Source organism: Mesoplodon mirus (genome assembly GCF_964341445.2).
Source record: "Mesoplodon mirus genome assembly, chromosome: 2".
In the NCBI taxonomy this organism is placed as follows: domain Eukaryota; kingdom Metazoa; phylum Chordata; class Mammalia; order Artiodactyla; family Ziphiidae; genus Mesoplodon; species Mesoplodon mirus.
Genome location: NC_138977.1, coordinates 24,627,742 through 24,647,284, shown reverse-complemented (window position 1 = coordinate 24,647,284; position 19,543 = coordinate 24,627,742). Strand labels below are relative to the sequence as shown.

At 33.9% G+C, this 19,543-nt stretch overlaps 1 protein-coding gene across 4 annotated transcripts in view; it reads left to right on the top strand.

Moving 5' to 3' along the window:
• Window positions 1–19,543, top strand: part of CCSER1 (coiled-coil serine rich protein 1) — a 1,217,611-nt gene that overhangs the window by 514,598 nt on the left and 683,470 nt on the right. For all 4 annotated transcript variants that reach the window (XM_082610968.1, XM_082610971.1, XM_082610969.1 and 1 more), the window contains exon 7: window positions 5,068–5,145. In XM_082610968.1, coding sequence (XP_082467094.1) covers window positions 5,068–5,145 — 78 coding nt within the window. The remainder of the gene's footprint in view (window positions 1–5,067; window positions 5,146–19,543) is intronic.

Here is a 19,543-nt window from a genome sequence, read left to right as displayed (position 1 = left end):
TCTCCTTCGCACTTAAAGCTTATATCTCTCCTGCCATCCATCTGTCCAGGAAGTTCCATAATCACCCACTCTGAGGAGAGTCTTGTATATTAATTTTAAATTATCAATACTTTAGCAAAGACTTTCTCCCCTTCCACAACACACCCACAAGCAGATAATATTTCAGTGTTTAGGTGTGCTGTAATTAAAGTATCGTTAAGGCAGTAGTAACTGTTAGATTCCCATCTAAGTTGTGAGACTGGCTAAAGTGTCTGAGGTTACTTGATAAAATACAAACTAATCTCTGTGAAAATCTTTGTACTAGAATGTGTACAGTACAAATATTAAGGTTACGTAATGCTCATTAAACACCAAGTAATTGCAAAAATATTTTCAAAGAATAGAATCCTAACTCTGTTGTGTTTTTGGCCATCATATGTTGATCTGAAAAGATGGTAGAAGAAAACATACATGAAAATCTTTGTGAACTTGAAGTAGGACAAGATTTCTTAGGAAAAACACCAGAAAAGTATAAACCATAAAAAACAAACAAACAAAACGGCAAATAAGATGGAAAGCATTGGTTCTTTTGTAGACACTGTTAAGAAAATGAAGAGGCAAGCCCAAACTGGGTGAAAATATTTATAATAAATATATATGACAAAGGATTTGTATTCAAACAACCCAGTGAAAGAGAAGAATAGGCAAAATATTTGAACAGACATTTCACAAAACAAGATATACTTACTAATGGTCAGTAGGCATATGAAAAAATGCTCGGCATCATTTGTCATCCTTGGAAATGAAAGGTAAAACCGCAGTGAGCTACCACTACAGACCCATGGAATGGCTAAAATTAAAAAAAAAAAAACAAAAAACAAACCATCTAAATACCAGTGTTTATGAGATACAATGCAAATGAAAGTACAAACTATTGCATTTTGGAAAACACTTGTCAGTTTCTTATAAAGCTAACATAATACCAGATATAAATTTACCATAGGAAGCAAGTAATTTCACCAGTAGGTATTTATCCAAGAGAAATGAAAACATCCATCCACATAAAGATATATACAAAAGCACTCAGTATGGCTGTATTCCCAATACCCCCAAACTGGAAACAATGCAAATTCTAGCAACAGGTGATTGGATAAATGAATTGTGGCCTCTGCTAAATACTACACAACATTTAAAAGGATGGACTACTGAAACATGCAACAATATGATATGATGAATTTCAGAATAATTTTGCTGAGTGAACGGAGCTGGGCCTAAACAAATTCATATTAATATGTTTCCCTTCATATGAAATTCTAGGGAAGGAAAAACTAACCTATAGCATATAGCTTATCAGTGTTGCTTGGGACCATGGATTGGGTGGGTGGGAGGTGCTTGCATGCAAAGGAACGTGAGGGAACATTTGAGGTAATGAGAATGTTCTATATTTTGATTTCGGTGATAGTTATACATGTGAGTACATTTGTCAAATCTCATCTGGCTATATATTTTGAAAAGTTGCATTTTAGTTTAGGTATGTTGATTTAAAGAAATAAAGTTGATTTAAAGAAAAAGAGGTTGGAGATGAGGGAAGAGTTTGCAAATTTAGGGAAATTATATTCTAAAAACAACAACAACAAAGTGAGTAGTATCTTCAAAACTAATGAGTAGAAAGAATTCTGAAGAGCAGTATGCATGAGAGGAGGGTGATATTCATGAGAATATCTCTGATATGCTCAAAGGAAATATTTGGCTAGAATTTATCATTTAACTTAAAGATCTTACTTAATGTTAAGCTCAATTTGAAAGAAAATAAAAGAGAACTTAGCATACTTGGGATAGAAATAGAAAGGGGGAAAGTCTACTAATTTGTATAAAATAACATTTTACGTGAAGGAACAATGCTAGGTTCATATTTATTTAATCACCTAATGTTGGAATGAAGCACACATTTATTGGACTTAGAACCAGAAAACCAAGTTTTAGGACACTCAGACAATAAGAATTAAGATCTTTTTTTTTTTATAACCTGTTAAGAATGTCTAGTGCAGTCTCCAAAGGGTCAGAAAACCCAAATGTGTCATACGAGCATTAAGGAGATTCCTTCTGTTGGGATGATTTGCTTCTTTTGCAGAATAGCTTTTCCATATTCCCATGGGATTTTCTTTCACGTTATTGTGAATGGACCATTTCCAAAGTCTCTAAAATACATTAAAAGCAAATGAAGCCATAATTCTAAAAAAATAATTTATGAAGAAAGTTGTGAAAGAACACACACTGTTGGCTTTTAAAAACTTCAAGTGTAACTTGAGTGTACTTTTTAAATTTGTATTTAGATATACACTTGCATTGGTATTGCTGTCATTGAATGAAAGGGTAAATGATTTAAAATATGAAGTATGGATAAGACATATCTGAAGGATTTACTATAGTATTTTATCTGAAGTGTGAATAAATTGGAATGACACCTAAATTATAGATCACTGAAACACAAATGGGATAAAAACAAGCTGAAACTGAAGATTTTTTATCCTATTTTTTGCTATGAATTTCTCAACTTGATTATTAAATGCAGTTTATCAGATGTTGTCATATAAGATTGATTTGCTTTTTTAAAACACTTTTCTCAAGATTTCCTAAGAGTAATAGAATTAAAATGTCACACTATAAGATAGATTTGAAAGTTAAAGTGAGAACAAAGTTTTCTCTAAGAATGATATTCAAATAATCAAGGTTACATGATGCAAATTTTAGAGTCTGCTTTCCATAGTGCTCAGAATGACACATTTATTTCTGGGAAGTTGTGGGAGACCTTAACCCTTAAAGAAGTTAACCATGACACTTTATTTTGAGCTCATCTTCTTATGGAAGTTAAAAAAACCTTCATCTGATCCAGGCTTTCAAATTTTTGTAACTGAATGTCATCTCTGTCTCCTGAATATGATTTTCAAGGACATAATACTTTAATATGCTATGCAGAGTATCAGTACTTTAGGAAAATATCAGATAATTCAACTAAATATGAACTGTGCTCTATGACTTGCTTAATTTCTCCTGAAAAAGCTAATGATGAGAGGAACAGCTCAAGAGTCTTGTTTTTCTATTTCTCCAAAAATGTTTTGCTCATTTCTTCTGTTAAAATCCTGCAGTAAATTGATTCCTAAGAAAACCTCTTTGTTTGCCTATTACATCATGTAATCAGATAGTGAAAGTCAGAAGTTCAGAATATTTCCTGATTTTGATCTAATAAATGGCCAAGAAGCTCTGAATATATTTAGAAATTAGTCAGTAAGTAACTCACCTCAGTTATCTGGTGCCTGTATTTTCCTGTTTCCTTTAGTAGATTATTGTTCAGTTTTTATCTAATTTCCTCCTTTAGACATTTTAACTCAATGTTCAGGCTTATGTCAATTTCTAAAGAAAGTACATGTTGCATAAAATATTATACTGAGTATCTTGGGTCCTCTGTTTATAGTTCATAGCCATTGTTTCTGGAATAGACAGTCAGAAGTAATGCTACTTTAATGGATATTTAAAATGTGTCTGTGTTATTGTACACCTGAATCAAGTGAATTGAAAATAATCTTTGAGTAGAAAGAGACACTAAGAATTTGTAGCAACTGCAGCATGTATTCTTTGAATGTATTCTTTTGTTAGAATTTGTCAGCCAAACTTGTCTGCTTGTTCCCTTATCTCAATCAAGGTTAATTCATGTTTTTGCTTTAATCTTTACTGAAAGTTTTTCTGTATTTGTGTCCATGTACATTTGGAAATGGAACTGAAAAAATATAGGTGTGCATTTTTTTTCAAGGTTTTGTTTGCTTATCTACTTAAATGGAAGAATTCCTCTGAGAGAACGAGTTGAGAGCATAGTAAAATAACTTCTGTTGGGCTTCCCTGGTGGTGCAGTGGTTGAGAGTCCGCCTACCAATGCAGGGGACACGGGTTCGTGCCCCGGTCCGGGAAGATCTCACATGCCGTGGAGCGGCTGGGCCCGTGAGCCATGGCTGCTGAGCCTGCGCGTTTGGAGCCTGCGCTCTGCAACGGAAGAGGCCCCAGCAGTGAGAGGCCCGCGTACCAAAACAAAAAACAAAAAAAACTTCTGTTGCTGCCTATTATCAATATCTTTTTCTTAGTTTTAGAAAGAAATAATGACAAGCTTCTAACACGCATCTCTTTATATAGGCTAATCTCTCACTTAAGAAGTTTTAATTGATTACATTTTTTTTTTTTTTTTTTTTTTTTTTTTTTTTTTTTTTTTGCGGTACGCAGGCCTCTCACTGTTGTGGCCTCTCCCGTTGTGGAGCACAGGCTCCGGACGCGCAGGCTCAGCGGCCATGGCTCACGGGTCCAGCCGCTCCGCGGCATGTGGGATCTTCCCGGACCAGGGCACGAACCCGTGTCCCCTGCATCGGCAGGCGGACTCTCAACCACTGCGCCACCAGAGAAGCCCCAATTGATTACATTTTTAAAGGACTAGAGAACAGCATTAGCAACATTCTGATAATTCTCTTATATTTGTGTAAATCTTTTGTCCTTAATTTTTATTTAGCTGAATATAATAAGAAAGTTTGTCAAGAGCTATGAATATGGGAATTTTTAGAATTTAATATTTCTTCATTTTGCAATTGTAAATTAATGGCAGATATGCTTTTCATGATGAATTAAAAACTGGGTACAATGACTCAGATCTCCATAAAAGGAAAATATGAATAACACATATTTGAAAATCAGCCTGAAAGACATTGAAATAGCACCGTAGTGAGCCATTATAGGTATAGTTTAATTATCAAAAAAAGGTAAAAATATGTTAAGCAAATATAATACTAGATACCATCCTAACATAAAAGATGGTTATTATATTTAATAAAATACACTTGAAATGCAAATTGAGAAGTGATAATTTGATTAATTTCTTAATTATGTCTAAGGAATGATTCATTATACAATAATAATTTGAATTTTTCTACATCCATTTTCACTTATATATTTATTTTTTATTTTAACAAGAAGAGTTAGATCCGAAATTAGGAATAATAAAAAATGACTACAAAAAAGTATCTCTTTAATTCAATTTTGTTTTTCTTGTAGAGTACAGATATGAGCCCAGCAAGTAGCACCACTTCACTTCCTGTTAGTCCTCTTACTGAAGAGCCATCGCCTTTCAAGGTAAAAAATAAATTGAAAACATTTTTAATAATTGTTTACAATTCTTTTAGGATCTTTATTTTATTTAATAAAAATATTTATTTTACTATAGTAAAATAGGTAGTTCAGGCATAGATGGTGAGGTTAACTGCTTTAGTTCATAAGGATCTTGTTTCAGATGTTAAAATTTTGTTTTGTCTGTTGTCATTCTACTTGCTAAATAAAGGTAGAGTTTGAATAGAAATTGATACTTTTTATAACACATTGTTTGCCTTGCATGTAAGAGACAGTAATTTCATTTTAATAGTTTGATGTCACAGGAATTATAGGTTTCAAATCCTGTATTTATATTAATTTAAGCAATAAGTTTGGAATGAATTATTCAGCACTTATTGAGTAGTTAAACTTTCATTAGCTAGTTGAATTATCATTGATGACTCTAGGTCATAATTAATTAATTGTGTATTCTTTACAAACTAATGGTAAAAATAAAAAATTAACATATGGAATCATTCCTCCAAACACTGTATTTTTAAAATATTTAAGTAAATAAGTATGATTAGCAGAATTCTTCAGTTTGGGAGTCTGTATACATTACAAATATGAAGTCATCTTCTTGTTTTGCTATTTAAGATTAGATGTTTCTCTTTAAGCCAAAGCTTGTAAATCAGCTATTTTATATGTGTACCAGAGATTTTTGGATTTCTTTAGGATTATTGTAAATAAAGGGACTCCTTAAGATCATGGGAAAGAAAAAAAAAAAACTTGGAAAGTTGGGATGATACACTTATGTGCAATGGTTTCAGTTTAGTTTAAAGACAGGGAAACATATTTTGGGGGGTTATGATGATTTGTGTTTTATCATAACTTTGTTATTGTTTTTCATATGAAGACAAAATCTTATTCAACTTCATATTTCTTACATCTAGTACAGTGACTGACATGGATTTCTGTATACTCAATATTTGCTCTATTGTTAAAATGAAAATAATAGAAGGTTATAAATTCCATTGTGGGTCTTTAGTTTTCTAATTATAGGTGCTTTGTGGCTTAATGATAGACAATAATAACTGTTAAAGGCTCATTTTATGTCAGAGAATTGTTAAATAGTAAATAGAATTCTTATTATATCATTTATTGAGAAATATTTTATCATTCTACAACAAAAGGAGAAAATAATACTAATGTTTCAATGTTAGTGTTCCTTAATATTCCATCTTACGGTAGATGGAATAACATTTAAAGAAAAATCATATTTTTAAAAAGTTTTTAATTGAATTCTCACAGCATCACTAGAAACCATTTTCTCTTTTTAATATATTGATAATGACTACCCTCCTTGAAAATTAATGTATTTTTTTAACAGAGGTAAAAGGAAACGTCAGATATATTCCAAAATCTGCTGACATAAAGCTAATATAAATATAATTATTTTAGTTAGTTTCTCTGACTGGTTCTAAGAGATCAGTATTTTTCCCGTGTTAAAGTGTAAATATACAGTTAAAACTTCCAAGTGCTTATAATATATAATATTGGCTTTTGCTAACCAATATAGTTACAGTACCTCTTAGTTTACTTCTTCTGTGATAGGAATATTATTTATATTTTTTCAAAACAATTTTATCAGATATAGAAACATCCACTAGTATTTCGAAGTATCTAAAATTAAGGTTTCAAATTATACAACTCCTGCATTTGCTTCTTTTATTTTTAGTTTATAAATTGTTGTCATATAAATGATTAATAGAATTCTTATTTATCCTTATATAAACACAAAATATACAGAAACTATTTTGAGATGTACCTTAGCAGTATAGTACATTTTAATTGCAAAAAAATTTATTGAAAACAAAAAAACATGGAAGGCATTGAAGTTTTCAGATATCGATACCCTGAAAAATCTTTCAATTTTAATTCATTTATGTCCAAAACTTTATTTAAATTTTTGATATTTGACTAACATGATTAACTAGAAAAAAAATTGACTATCGTTTACTCCCCAAGAATAAAATAAGATTAATCACCTTTGATACTTTAGTTGTATTTTCTAAGACAGTGATTTCAGCACCCAACTCCATAACCATCTGCCCTAATATTAGACTAGGAAGGCTTTTGAAAGATAAGCTTTGGTGGCCTGTTGAGAGACTTAATTATACCTTTTCTTCTGGGAAATAATTAGGTTAATAAAAGAAAGTATTCCATCCCTTTTCTTGGTCTATTTTGGAAGCACTCATATAACAGTTGGAGGAAGATATCCTGTTTTGGCTCAAGTGTTTATCCAAGTAAATTCTTTCCTTTAAATATTATCTTCAGAATGATTTTCAGATTAAATTTATTTTAACCATACCATTTGACATAATGACAAATGGTATGTAATATATTTTTAAAATCCTTAATAACTACCTTCCCACTAATATCTCTACCTATATTATTGACTTGAATGTTAGATGAGAAATTGGCTATCAATAGGAATGTACCACAGTGGGATCTATTAAATTTAAGGTAATAGAAAACTGGTAGTATCCTGGAGACTTACCCAAGGGGTCAAGAGAGGTATGTTAAGCTTTGGAGATACAAGAATCAAAGATAACAATTCAATTTTGTTTGGGACCAGATGCTTCTTTTCCATAATAAGACTGTATTTTTCTGGCACTACTAGTACTGGAGTACATACTTCAATTTAATTTCTAAACAAAACCAGATCTGCTCTTAAAAATAGCCCAAGCCCTGTATACTTACTCACGACTCTATTCCCTTACAGAACAGTTCACCTCGTGCTAAATTTCTTGCCCTTACCATTTAAAACCCATTGCCATAGTGTTTTGTTTGGTTTAGTCTTTCAAAAATGAGGACAGTTCTCACAAAAATCCATCTAGTCTTCTCTTAATAAATTGCAAGATCTGGGAAACTGCCTTTCTTTCAGATAGAACTGATTGATCAGAGATAAGTAGGGTTTCTCCATCTGGACAGGGTACATGGATACCAGTTCACCACAGTCACCATTCCCTATTCACACCTGGCAGTGAAAGCATTTGAGTGAACCCCTTCATATAAAAAGATGTATAATTCACAATCCTCCACTTATACCACAGGTAATAAACGCACAGATTTCCCAGTCAGACTCTTGGTGCTGAGAAGTTTCTAGGAGTCCAGATTTTTATAATTGTGCAGACTATTGTTATGGACATATATTTGGAAACAAAGGGCAAATGCATAACTTCAATTTTTTAATAGAGTTTTCAGCATTCCATAAAATTTATACATATGTGGTCTGACACATATGCCACTACGTTATTATGGAAAGGCCAAGGAATAACTAATTTCACATGGGTGGAAACAATATTTTATTAAACAGCCATAATAGAATCATAATAGTGCAAGTTAATTGATCTAAGTGAGACTTTGATATAAGGAAAAAGGGAGTAGACTGCTTAACTGTTAATTAAAAGTTTTATGTTTTTCTGTAGAATAACCAAGTTGACATTGTTACTTTTGATGTGCCCATTCTACCCTATTCTACCTGTTCCCTCTGCAATTCTCCCTGATTTCCTTAATCTGCCTTGTCTCTTCCTCTGTGGCCTCAGTCAGATGTACCACACCAAAAATGCTTTAGGGCCATCAAATATTACTGTTCTTTAGTAGGATGACCCTTTTAATTTATTTGTATATACACAGGTATTACAGCCTCTATCCATTCCTGGAACTAACGTTCTTGAAGCTAAAGCTGGCTCACTGTTCCTGACCCCTCCGTTAATAGTACACTTGATTATGGGCCATGTTCTTTTTGCCAACCACATTCATCACATATCTTTAAATTTATTTGTTCTTCAATGAAGCCTGATGGCTAGATCTTTTTTTTTTTTTTTTTTTGCTGTACGCGGGCCTCTCACTGTTGTGGCCTCCCCCATTGCGGAGCACAGGCTCCGGACGCACAGGCCCAGCGGCCGTGGCTCACGGGCCCAGCCTCTCCGCGGCATGTGGGATCTTCCCAGACCGGGGCACGAACCCGTATCCCCTGCATCGGCAGGCGGACTCTCAACCACTGTGCCACCAGGGAAACCCTGATGGCTAGATCTTAATCCCTTTTCCTCCAGAATGCATCTTTTTTGATTACATAAGTTAGACACAGGTATTATCCTGCCTTATTCTTTATCCTTATCCTGTGATAAAGCCAACAGGAAAGAGACAAATTCAATTTGCCTTTTCTTTAGACATTGTTTCAAAAGTACACCAAGACTATCCTCCATTCACCAATCTTCAGTCAAAGTCTGAAAATAAAAATCACCCATTGCCTTCATGACCCCACTGACTGCTGCTTCTCTATGTTAGTGGGTTCCTGGTATGTGTAAGGTGCTTGGGTATCCAGTGCCTAGAATGCACAGTGGAGCCACCCTGCCTGAAGTCCAGCCATCTTCCCCAGGAGCTGACACAGAGTGGTGCTGTGCTCTTTCCTGGGTCTCCTCTCCTATGGAATTCCAAGGTTCTCTGACTACTTTTCTTCATCCCCCTTATTTAAGCAAGGGACAGAGAGGAAGAAATAGAGAAATACATGAAGGTCTCAAAAATTTTATCCTGCTAGCCAATGCGGGGATGTTATGATCCACTTGACCATAGAGCCTAAACTCAGGACTTAGTAACATGTAGTAACACACATAGTTTGCTCTCAATTATATAAAATAAATATTGAGTAGAAAAAAAAACCCAGAAAATATACAGTTATCAACAATCAACTATTTAGATGGACTATACTTTATTTTTTTCCTATAGTTTCTATAATGACCACTTATTTCTATTTTAAGAACAATATATTTTTTTAAGAAAGCAGAAAAGAGAGTTGGCAACATTAGAGGCATTGTAACCTAGTTAAGAGACTTCCTAGGATCAAATCCCAGTTCTGCCACTTTCTATTTTTATAACGGTGAGCCAGTTACTTTGTGTCTCAATTTCCCCATCTGTAAAATGGGATCAATAGCAACTGCTTCTTCATTGTGTTCTTATAAGGTTAAACAAGTTATTAAATAGAAAGTGCTTAGACTAGCACATAGTAAACAGTGTATGTTTTAACCGATCTTTTTTTTACAGAGATATCCCTTAGTTTAAAGCAAGAAAGTTCTATATATTAGGAATAACATGAAACAAATATTTCCACTCAACTCCTTGTACTTCATTTCTAAATGTGAGAGTAGAAATATAAAGTCTTTACATTGATGAAGAAAAATGTTTAATATTCATTCCTAGAAGGAATGCTATTTATTTTATACCCTCGAGTATTCAGATGAGCTCATATATCAGTTTCCTCTCATGAAAAATAATTAATGGAAATGTTTATCAATTATGAGGGAGAAGAAGTTAATATAATGAATTTGTCTTAAGGGGAAACTGGTAAATATACATAAAACATTACTTGGAAAAAAGGAATACATAATAGTTTGTGTAACCATAGGATGTATGGTATCTTCTTATCAGGAACACACCACAGTATATTTTTCTTTAATTCCCCAAACCTCCCCCTGTGCATTAACCTGGTAACTTTCTAAATACAATCCCCACTGAAGGAACATTATTTAATCACATTAGATTCTGGGAAAAACCTCACTGTGAACAAAGCACTATTGATATTTTACTCTTTATATAACATCAATATACTAAGTAGTGTCAGTTTATTTGGTCTAAAAACCATAGTGGAAAAGAACACATTTGGAGGCTCTGAGGGAGTGGAGTCAGATAGTGGTGTGACCTCATAACATCATCTGTTGCATATCTTGCATTGGTTGAGTTTTTTTGTGTGTGTTTATTGTTGTTTTTCATTTACTGAATTTAATGGTCTCTTTTTATTATTGGAATTCACTTTTCGGTTGTCCCAGAAAGAGCCCAAAATGGTATATTCTGCATTTTTGGTTAGTTTTTGACTAGACCATCTATTCGTTCATTCATCTGTTGATGAATCAATTTATAAAATACCTACCACGTGCTTGATAATGTTCTAGACACTGGTGCTTCAATGTGAACAACACAGACTGAATTCCTGCTTTCATGGTATTTGGGTTCTAGTGAGGAGTGATACACAGCAAAAGCATAAATATATAACATGTCAGGTAGGGATGATAAATGCTATAAAGAAAAATAGAGCAGGATTTGGAAGATAGGAAGTGACTTTAAAGTATGTTGTTGTTTCAAAAAGGATGGTCAAAGAAGGTTACTCTGATTAGGAGATAGTTTAGCAGAGACTAAAATGAAAAACAAGAGAAAGCCACTCATCTATCTATGGGAGGAGGCTTGAGGACAAGTGCAAAAGCCATGAGGCAGGGGAACACTTGACCTTTTTAGGATCGGCAAGAGTGACATTGTGGCTGGCGCAGAGTGAATGAGTGTGCAGGTAATAAAAGATCAAGTCAGAGAGAAACCAGATCATGAAGGGCCTTGTAGGCCGTGGTAAAGACTTGGAATCTTACATTGCATGAGATGGGAAACCACTGGAGTGTTTTGGGAAAAAAGGATGACATAATCAGACTTTATTTCAAAACTGTTACTCTGATTTCCGTATAGATGTAGGCAGCAAAAGGACATGGTAGAAGAAGGAAAGCAAACTCCTATAGGTAAGAGATGGCATGGTAAATGTTGACAGGCTAATGAGCACTGGTAGGATTTTAGATACATTTTGAGTGTGAGTCATCAGGATTTGTTAATAGATTGTATGTGGGATATCAAAAAAGAGCAATATCAAAGATTATCCCTGATTCTAAGGTTCTCTATATTTTCCAGTTTTTACCTCTTTTGCTAATTTTTCTGATGTTGCAAATAAATAGGTATCATGATATAGCGATTAACAGAGTCTTCTCTGTGTATGCACATCCCTGGAGTCTCTTCCTCTTTTCATAAGGACACCAGTCATAGTGGATTAGAGCCCTCACCCCCCATCCCACCACCACCGTGGCCTCATTTTAACATCTCTTTAAAAACCTTGTATCCAAATACGGCTACGTTCTGAGGTCCTGGGAGTTGAAACTCCAACCTTCAAATTTTGAGGGGCCAAATTTCATCCCATAACAGACAGACTCAAGACTGCTAATGTTAATTCTTTCCTGAACACAAGGCCAACCTTGACTCAAGGAAAGGAAAAATAAATTGCACCTCTTGATGGGGAATGACAAGGATTTGGAGCAATTTTTAATCTACCATATAAATATGTGATATTCCTTTATTAATTCAGTTTTCAGTGCTATTAAATTCTCAGTGATGTGTGAGGGAGTTTGGATTTGAGGGAATGAAATAGGAAATGAGAGATTTCCTTAAGTGTTTACACATATTCATCTGTGCACTTATTTGAGTATACTTTCCAATGCTATTTTAATTTCCATTAAATTTGGAAACTTCATTTAAATGTTACCATATTTGAATTAACTTATAGTCCTTAAAACTTTGTGGTTGAGAATGTCAAAGAATTATGGCTATAAAAATATTTTACTAAAGTCTTGATTATAAACGCTGAGAGGAAAATTGAAATAACAACTACCAAACAATACTTTCTATATTATGTCTATATAGTATTATTTTATGTTAACATTTTTCCTTCTGGTTTTGTCAAGATAAATTTTGAATAAACACTGTATCTATTATTTAACTTTTGCAGACAGCATCACTGATGTATTATGAATATTCACTGGAAAGAAAACTAATAATTATATCCTGATAAATCAAGTAAAATTATTTTTAAATAAATTAAAATTACTTTTACAAGCCAAAACAAATTTTAATTTTTCTTAAAAGGTATGCAGTATCTCTCAGACATAGCAGACCTCAAGGGGAAAACGAAAATTAATGGAAATAATAAGCAAATACTTTCATGTTGCTTGCTAGCTTTATATTGCTGTCAAATCCTTCTCACACACTGTTCAGATGGTTTCAGTAAGGCATGTCCAAGATATAGAACTTGTCAACATTAATACATGCTAAAAATAATGGCATACACCCTCCCACCCCATCCACAGGTCACACATTCATTTTCTTCCTTAAATGTAAATCTCATTGAATTTCTTCATCTTTGCATCGGTTGCTGCCTTAGATTTCTCCTAACTGTTTTGAGTTCTCCATGTGCTAATGAGAGAAAACGTTCGTGGTAAAAAGCTTTATTTTAGCATACTTTCAGAGCATTGGGCCATACTCTGCTTACTGTGGTCAAAAAGTCCCTTTGACATATTTAGTGGACAAGATTTACTCAACATCTGTTAGAGATGATCTTGGAAAACCGAATTCAGGGATCCACTGTTTATATCATTGAGTTAAAAAGAGCTCCAGAAAACTACAAGATATATAGATTTGGATGGTATTTCATAATTGGCAAAAGTGAGGATTTTCTAGGAAAAGCTTGAATTTAGAATACAGGTACAGAACATTGGAGGAAAGAAGTCAGGTACACAATGTGAAAAGGTCTGGATTAATTTGTACATAAAAGACAGGATATTGAATTACTGCTAGCAAAATTCTAAAGCAAATAAAAGCCTTGAAATTTGGGGAAATAAAAACAACTTTATGTGTTTCTTGAAAGAAAATGAATTTTAAGAAACTGAGTCATTATGACCTCAACTTTGGTTTAGGGACCCACTTAAGAGTGGATTGGCGTCACTGAATATATGTTCTGTCTGCTGACAAGATGCCAGGACAGTTTTATTTGGAAACAGTTGATGTCAGCAATGTGCTCTGTTCCTCAATACCTGTTGGTCCCTAGTGTCTAGAAAACCTTGATGTGAGATAATAGTGGATGTGGCAGTCATTGCTCTGCACACCAATATTAACAAGATTTCTTTTAACATTTAATGAAGATGTCAGATATTGGAATTGGCTTGGGATTAACACTATATATTTAGGATAATATCATTATTAATGATAATTTAAGGAGTTGATCTCATGTTTAGTACATCCAGTGTTTATTTTTTATCTTAACATTACCATTTCATATACATTCTGGATCATATACACTTATTCTTTGTTGTTTTAAAATATAATCTCTTGCATTACTTCAGGATTTACCTGTAAGTGTGAAGTATACTGTAACACATTTTTTTTTAAATAAGAAATTAGTAATCAAGGTAAAATTCCAAGGCTGTGATTCATTATTAACATGCCCATTTGAGATGGACCATGAATATGAGAAGCTGTCAGAGGTGGACTCAGCATGAGTTTAGTTTATCTGGCAATGACTTCCATCTCTTCTATCTTGGAATCATCTACTTAAATAACAAATGAAGTTTGGAAGCTGAATCATATCAGTGGTAAAATAAAATGTGCAAGGAATTAAGTACAGTTAATTCTGCCATACATCAAATAGTTTAGAAATGATTGTATTTACTTTGGTAACTACACAAGGTTAAAGAATATTAGACCTAAAGTGTTTATTAAGACATTGGACATCCTTTGTTTTAATTATACTATATGGGAGTATTAAATGGCCATGCTGACAGATGCAATACGGTGAGTAAAATAAGCAACTATTCTGTTCTGAGGTTTTTTGTATCACAGATTTAACATTTCTTCAGTGCAGTTTTCAGTGCACATAAATAATTTGTCAGAGATTCTAATACCTGTAGTAACTCTTCTGGGCAAAATTGGCATATGGATGATGCAAATTAAAAGTTGGATAGTCATTATGAATAATCAGAAAATTCTATTTACCCTTGTCTACAGTAAAAGATATTCTTAATAGTTTAGGGAAGTGTATGAACATCACTTTATTTATTTTTGTTGTTGTTGTTCGCTTATTTTATTTTATTTTTAATTTATTTTTTTATTAGAGTATAGTTGCTTTACAATGTTGTGTTAGTTTCTGCTGTACAACAAAGTAAACCAGTTATACATATATTGAATACACATATCCCCTCTTTTTTAGATTCCTTCCCATTTAGGTCACCACAGAGCACTGAGTAGAGTTCCCTGTGCTACACAGTAGGTTCTCATTAGTTATCTATTTTATACGTAGTAGTTATATTTGTCAATCCCAATGTCCCAATTCATCCCACCTCCCCTTTTCCCCTTGGTAACCATACATCTGTTCTCTATGTCTGTGACTCTACTTCTGCTTTGCAAACAAGTTCATCTGTATCATATTTCTAGATTCCACATATAAGCAATATTTTACGGTATTTGTTTTTCTCTTTCTGAGTCACTTCACTCTGTATGACAGTCTCTAGGTCCATCCACATCTCTGCTAATTGCACAGTTTTGTCCCTTTTTATGGCTGAGTAATATTCCATTGTATATATGTACCACATCTTCTTTATCTATTCCTCTGTCTATGTACATTTAGGTTGCTTCCATGTCCTGACTATCGTAAATAGTGCTGCAATGAGCATCGGGGTGCATGCATCCTTTCGAATTATGGTTTTCTCCAGATGCCCAGGAGTGGGATTGCTGGGTCATATGGTAGCTCTATTTTTAGTTTTTTAAGGAATTTCTATACTCTTCTCCATAGTGGCTATACCAATTTACATTCCCACCAACAGTGCAAGAGGGTTCCCTTTTCTCCACATCCTCTCCAGCATTTATTGTTTGTAGATTTTTTGTTGATGGCCATTCTGACCAGTGTGAGGTAATACCTCATTGTAGTTTTGATTTGCATTTCTCTAATAATTAGTGATGTTGAGCATCTTTTCTTGTGTTTTACTTTAAAATGAATTGCAAAAGAGATCAGGAAGGGTGCAATGTGCTTTTGCAAATACTTAACTTTTTTCCTCTTGGATAGTGACTTATTCCTAGCGCAAGAAATTAGAAGGTAAACAATTGCCAGATGGATATTAGCCTCTAATCAGCAGCCTAATAGCAATAATTTTGAAGATAGATGTAATTTGAATATTCTGAGTAGTTATTGATGTCAGATTTTCAGCTAAGGAAATTCTGTTTTCTTTTAAGCTTTTGCATTATATTATCAGCAGTCAGCTTCTGTCTGTACTGGGACTTGCCCTTTTTCTCAGGTAATCTCTTTTACTCTAGCAAATCTCATAAGAAACTCTTATCTCAGGAGATGTGACAAGCACTGATAATGTTGGCTAAACCTGTCATATTAGAATCTTATTGCATATATTTCTTATTAAGAATAAAAATTCAAGTTCTTTTCTTCTTTCCCACATAACATCTGTGAAACAATCTTCCTCACCAAGGGAAAAGAAAATCCCTTCTTATATATAAATATATATAGGAATCTGTTTCAACAACCTTTATTCCTTACAGACTCCACACAGGCAAACTTCTTTTTCCATGTCTCCAAGCTTTTTCCTTCCTTCTGTCTCCTTGGAGACCAAAGTTGACCTAGTACAGAGAACCAGACCTATCACCTTCTGACTCACCCTCTCCCCAAAGGTACTGAAAAGCCTTGAGGAAATTCATACACTGAGTTAAAACGCTCAATGGAAAACAAAACTGTGATTCATTATAATCAAGCCAGAAAATAGACTTGTCCTCCATTCTCTATGTAATGCCATACACCTGTGCTATCTTAGACCAGTCACTAGACTTAATGATGTGTGTGTTCATCCAAGTTGCTTATTTTGACCATAAAAAAAAAGAATAAAAATTTCTTTAAAGTAGTTAGGCCCTGCTTAACAAGAAAGTCTTTGGCAGCAGTATTTGAGCTGAAAGTTTTTAAAAAGCTGAGCAGAATTGTCAAAGCATAATTAAGGGTAGAAGAATTAAGCTCACTTTTCTCCCTTAAGTGTCTTTGCCAGACAATAGAAACTGACAATAGAGCCAAGTAGGAAAATGGAGCCATGCCAGCTGCTACACCATATTAGAGAGAGATGGGTCATAATTTCTGGTAATAATGCCTACATGAATAAAACCGACAGTGGTCTGTCCTCTTGTTAACATTAGCTGTTTCTCTCCTTCTCTTTCTTGTTATTTCCTGTGGGCCTTACTCACTTAGTGATAATAGTTCTACTATTATCATTTCTCACTATTTCTGTTATTTTCTTGAATGTAGTGAGTCATTCAGAACAATCAACAAACATTTATTGAGTTCCTACTATGTGTAAGACCTTATGTAAAGGTACTGGGGAAGAAATATTTTCTTCAGACTGTATAAAGCTACAGAATATCATAATGCTGGTTGTAGCTCAGCATGGCCTGGAAAAATGTCAAGTATTTCAAAAGTTCAGAGATGCAGTTGAGGAAAGGGAAGTGTCGTGAGGTAAAGGAGAAGTAAGCGCCAAGGTCTCAAGCTAGACCACGAAGGTCTAGAAATTATAAACATTCAGATGCGTGTTGTCCACGTGGCAAGGAAGAATTTGTTTGTTGTGAAGGACTTCATATGCTTTATAGAGAACTTCGACTACCTTCTACAAGCAGTGAGGTACAGGGAGCAAGCAAGAGTTGTGTCTTAGTCTGTTCAGGCTGATCTAGGAAAATATCATAAACTAGGAAGCATATAAACAACAGAAATGTATTTATTTCTCACAGTTCGGGAGGCTAGGAGTCCAAGATCAAAGCACTGGCAGATTCAGTGTTTGGTGAGGGCCCACTTCCTAGACACCTTCTTTTTGTCTTTTCGTTGTAGCCCTCACATGGCAAAAGTAGCAAGGGAGCTGCCTGAGGCCTTTTTTATAAGGGCACTCATCCCATTCCTGAGGGCTCTGACCTCATGGTTTAACCCCCTCGGCATCCCTACATCCTAATATTATCACCTCAGCATGTTAAGATTTCAACATATAAAGGTTTGGGGATACACATATTCATACCATAGCAAGTTGAGCAAATTTTAAGATGCAAAATGAAGAAAATTTTGTAATTCTTCTTGAGCTCGATTTCCACAGAATGGGTTCTGAACTTCAGTCAAAATTTGTCAATTCCTAGAAAATCAAATGCTACTAATAAAATACAAATGATAAGAAATAGGAAGGATTTTCATGTTATCCACTATTGTTGATTGCCTTCATCTGTATATGCAGATGCAGATCTGTTCATCAAATAGGATGATGATTGTCTATATCTATATTAAAATTATAGAGTTTATAGGTAGTCTAGGCTTTCATAAATATACACTAAAATATCCATATATTTATATTTACCTCATTGTTATATCTTAAAAAGTTGTCATTAGTGTATTAGTTTCATTTTGTTCCTGTAACAATTTACCACAAACTTAATGCCTTTAAACAATTCTCATTTTAGTTTCATATAGTTCTGAAAGTCAGAGGTCAGAATTAGGTCTTCCTAGACTGGAATCAAAGTGTTGGCAGAGCTGAATTTTTTCTGGAGACTCTGGGAGATAATCCATTTACTTACTTTTTTGAGCTACAAGAGTTTGCCTGCACTCCTTTGCCTCTTTCCAACTTTAAAACAATGACCTATTAAGCCTTTCTTATGATGCATCACTCTGACTCTCTGTTTCTCCCTATGATATTTCAGGACCTTCATGTTTTCACTAGGTCCACCAGATAACCCAGGAAAATCTCCCTATTTTAAAGTCAGGTGATTAGCTACCTTAATTTAATCTTCAGTCTTAATTCTCCTTTGCCACGGACATCATTGGAGGAAGAAATGGGACATTATTCTTCCTATCACTTCCTATCACATATGTTAGTAATGACACATATGTAAGATCTGGGTCTTATTCCTGACACAGGGATCTTTGTTCATAATCGCTGAGCTGATTATTTAAATAATTAGAATGCACATTACTCTTCTTTTTCTGTCAATTGTTAATTGGTTATTATATTAATACAGAGTAAGGAATATCCACTGTGCTGAATTATAAAAGCGATTTCCTTTAGCTTCAGTTTTCTGTCTGGCAAACTTCTAATCCTCACTTAATGTCCAATTAAATGCCACCCCCTCTGTGAAACTTCTTCCCCAAAGTCTCCACAATACTTTAATTTCACTTCTAATATACAACTATAAAATTATATTATAAATATATTTACAGTCTTCTCCAATAGATGCCGATTTTCATAAATACAGATATATTTTATATTCTTTATAGTCCCTATTTCAGTGTCTAGTATAGAACTAGTATATAATATACTAATAGTAGATGAAAGAATGAATTGTTGTATGAATCAATGGTGAAAAAAGCTCACTTAAGGCCTAGTTTCTTATCTAGTGTTTCATCATATTAAAATTCAAATACTCATTTTAGTACATTAGCCCTTGATAAGCTGATATATGTAACAAAGCCTATCAAGATATACAAATAACCTACCAAATTTTCTGTAGCTTATCCCTTTTTTCCCCTACAACTCTATAAACATAGCTGGACCAATCCTGGATACAAATTATCTGTATGAGACTAACTTGGTGCTCGGGAATTCAGTATTTAATTGCTCTTGTTATTTGTCAGTATCTCATCTCCTGGTCTGAAAATCTGGCTTCTGCTTTAGCAGGTATTTATGTGATAACCATTGCCTAAGGGATAACTGCATTCCTGTCAACAGCT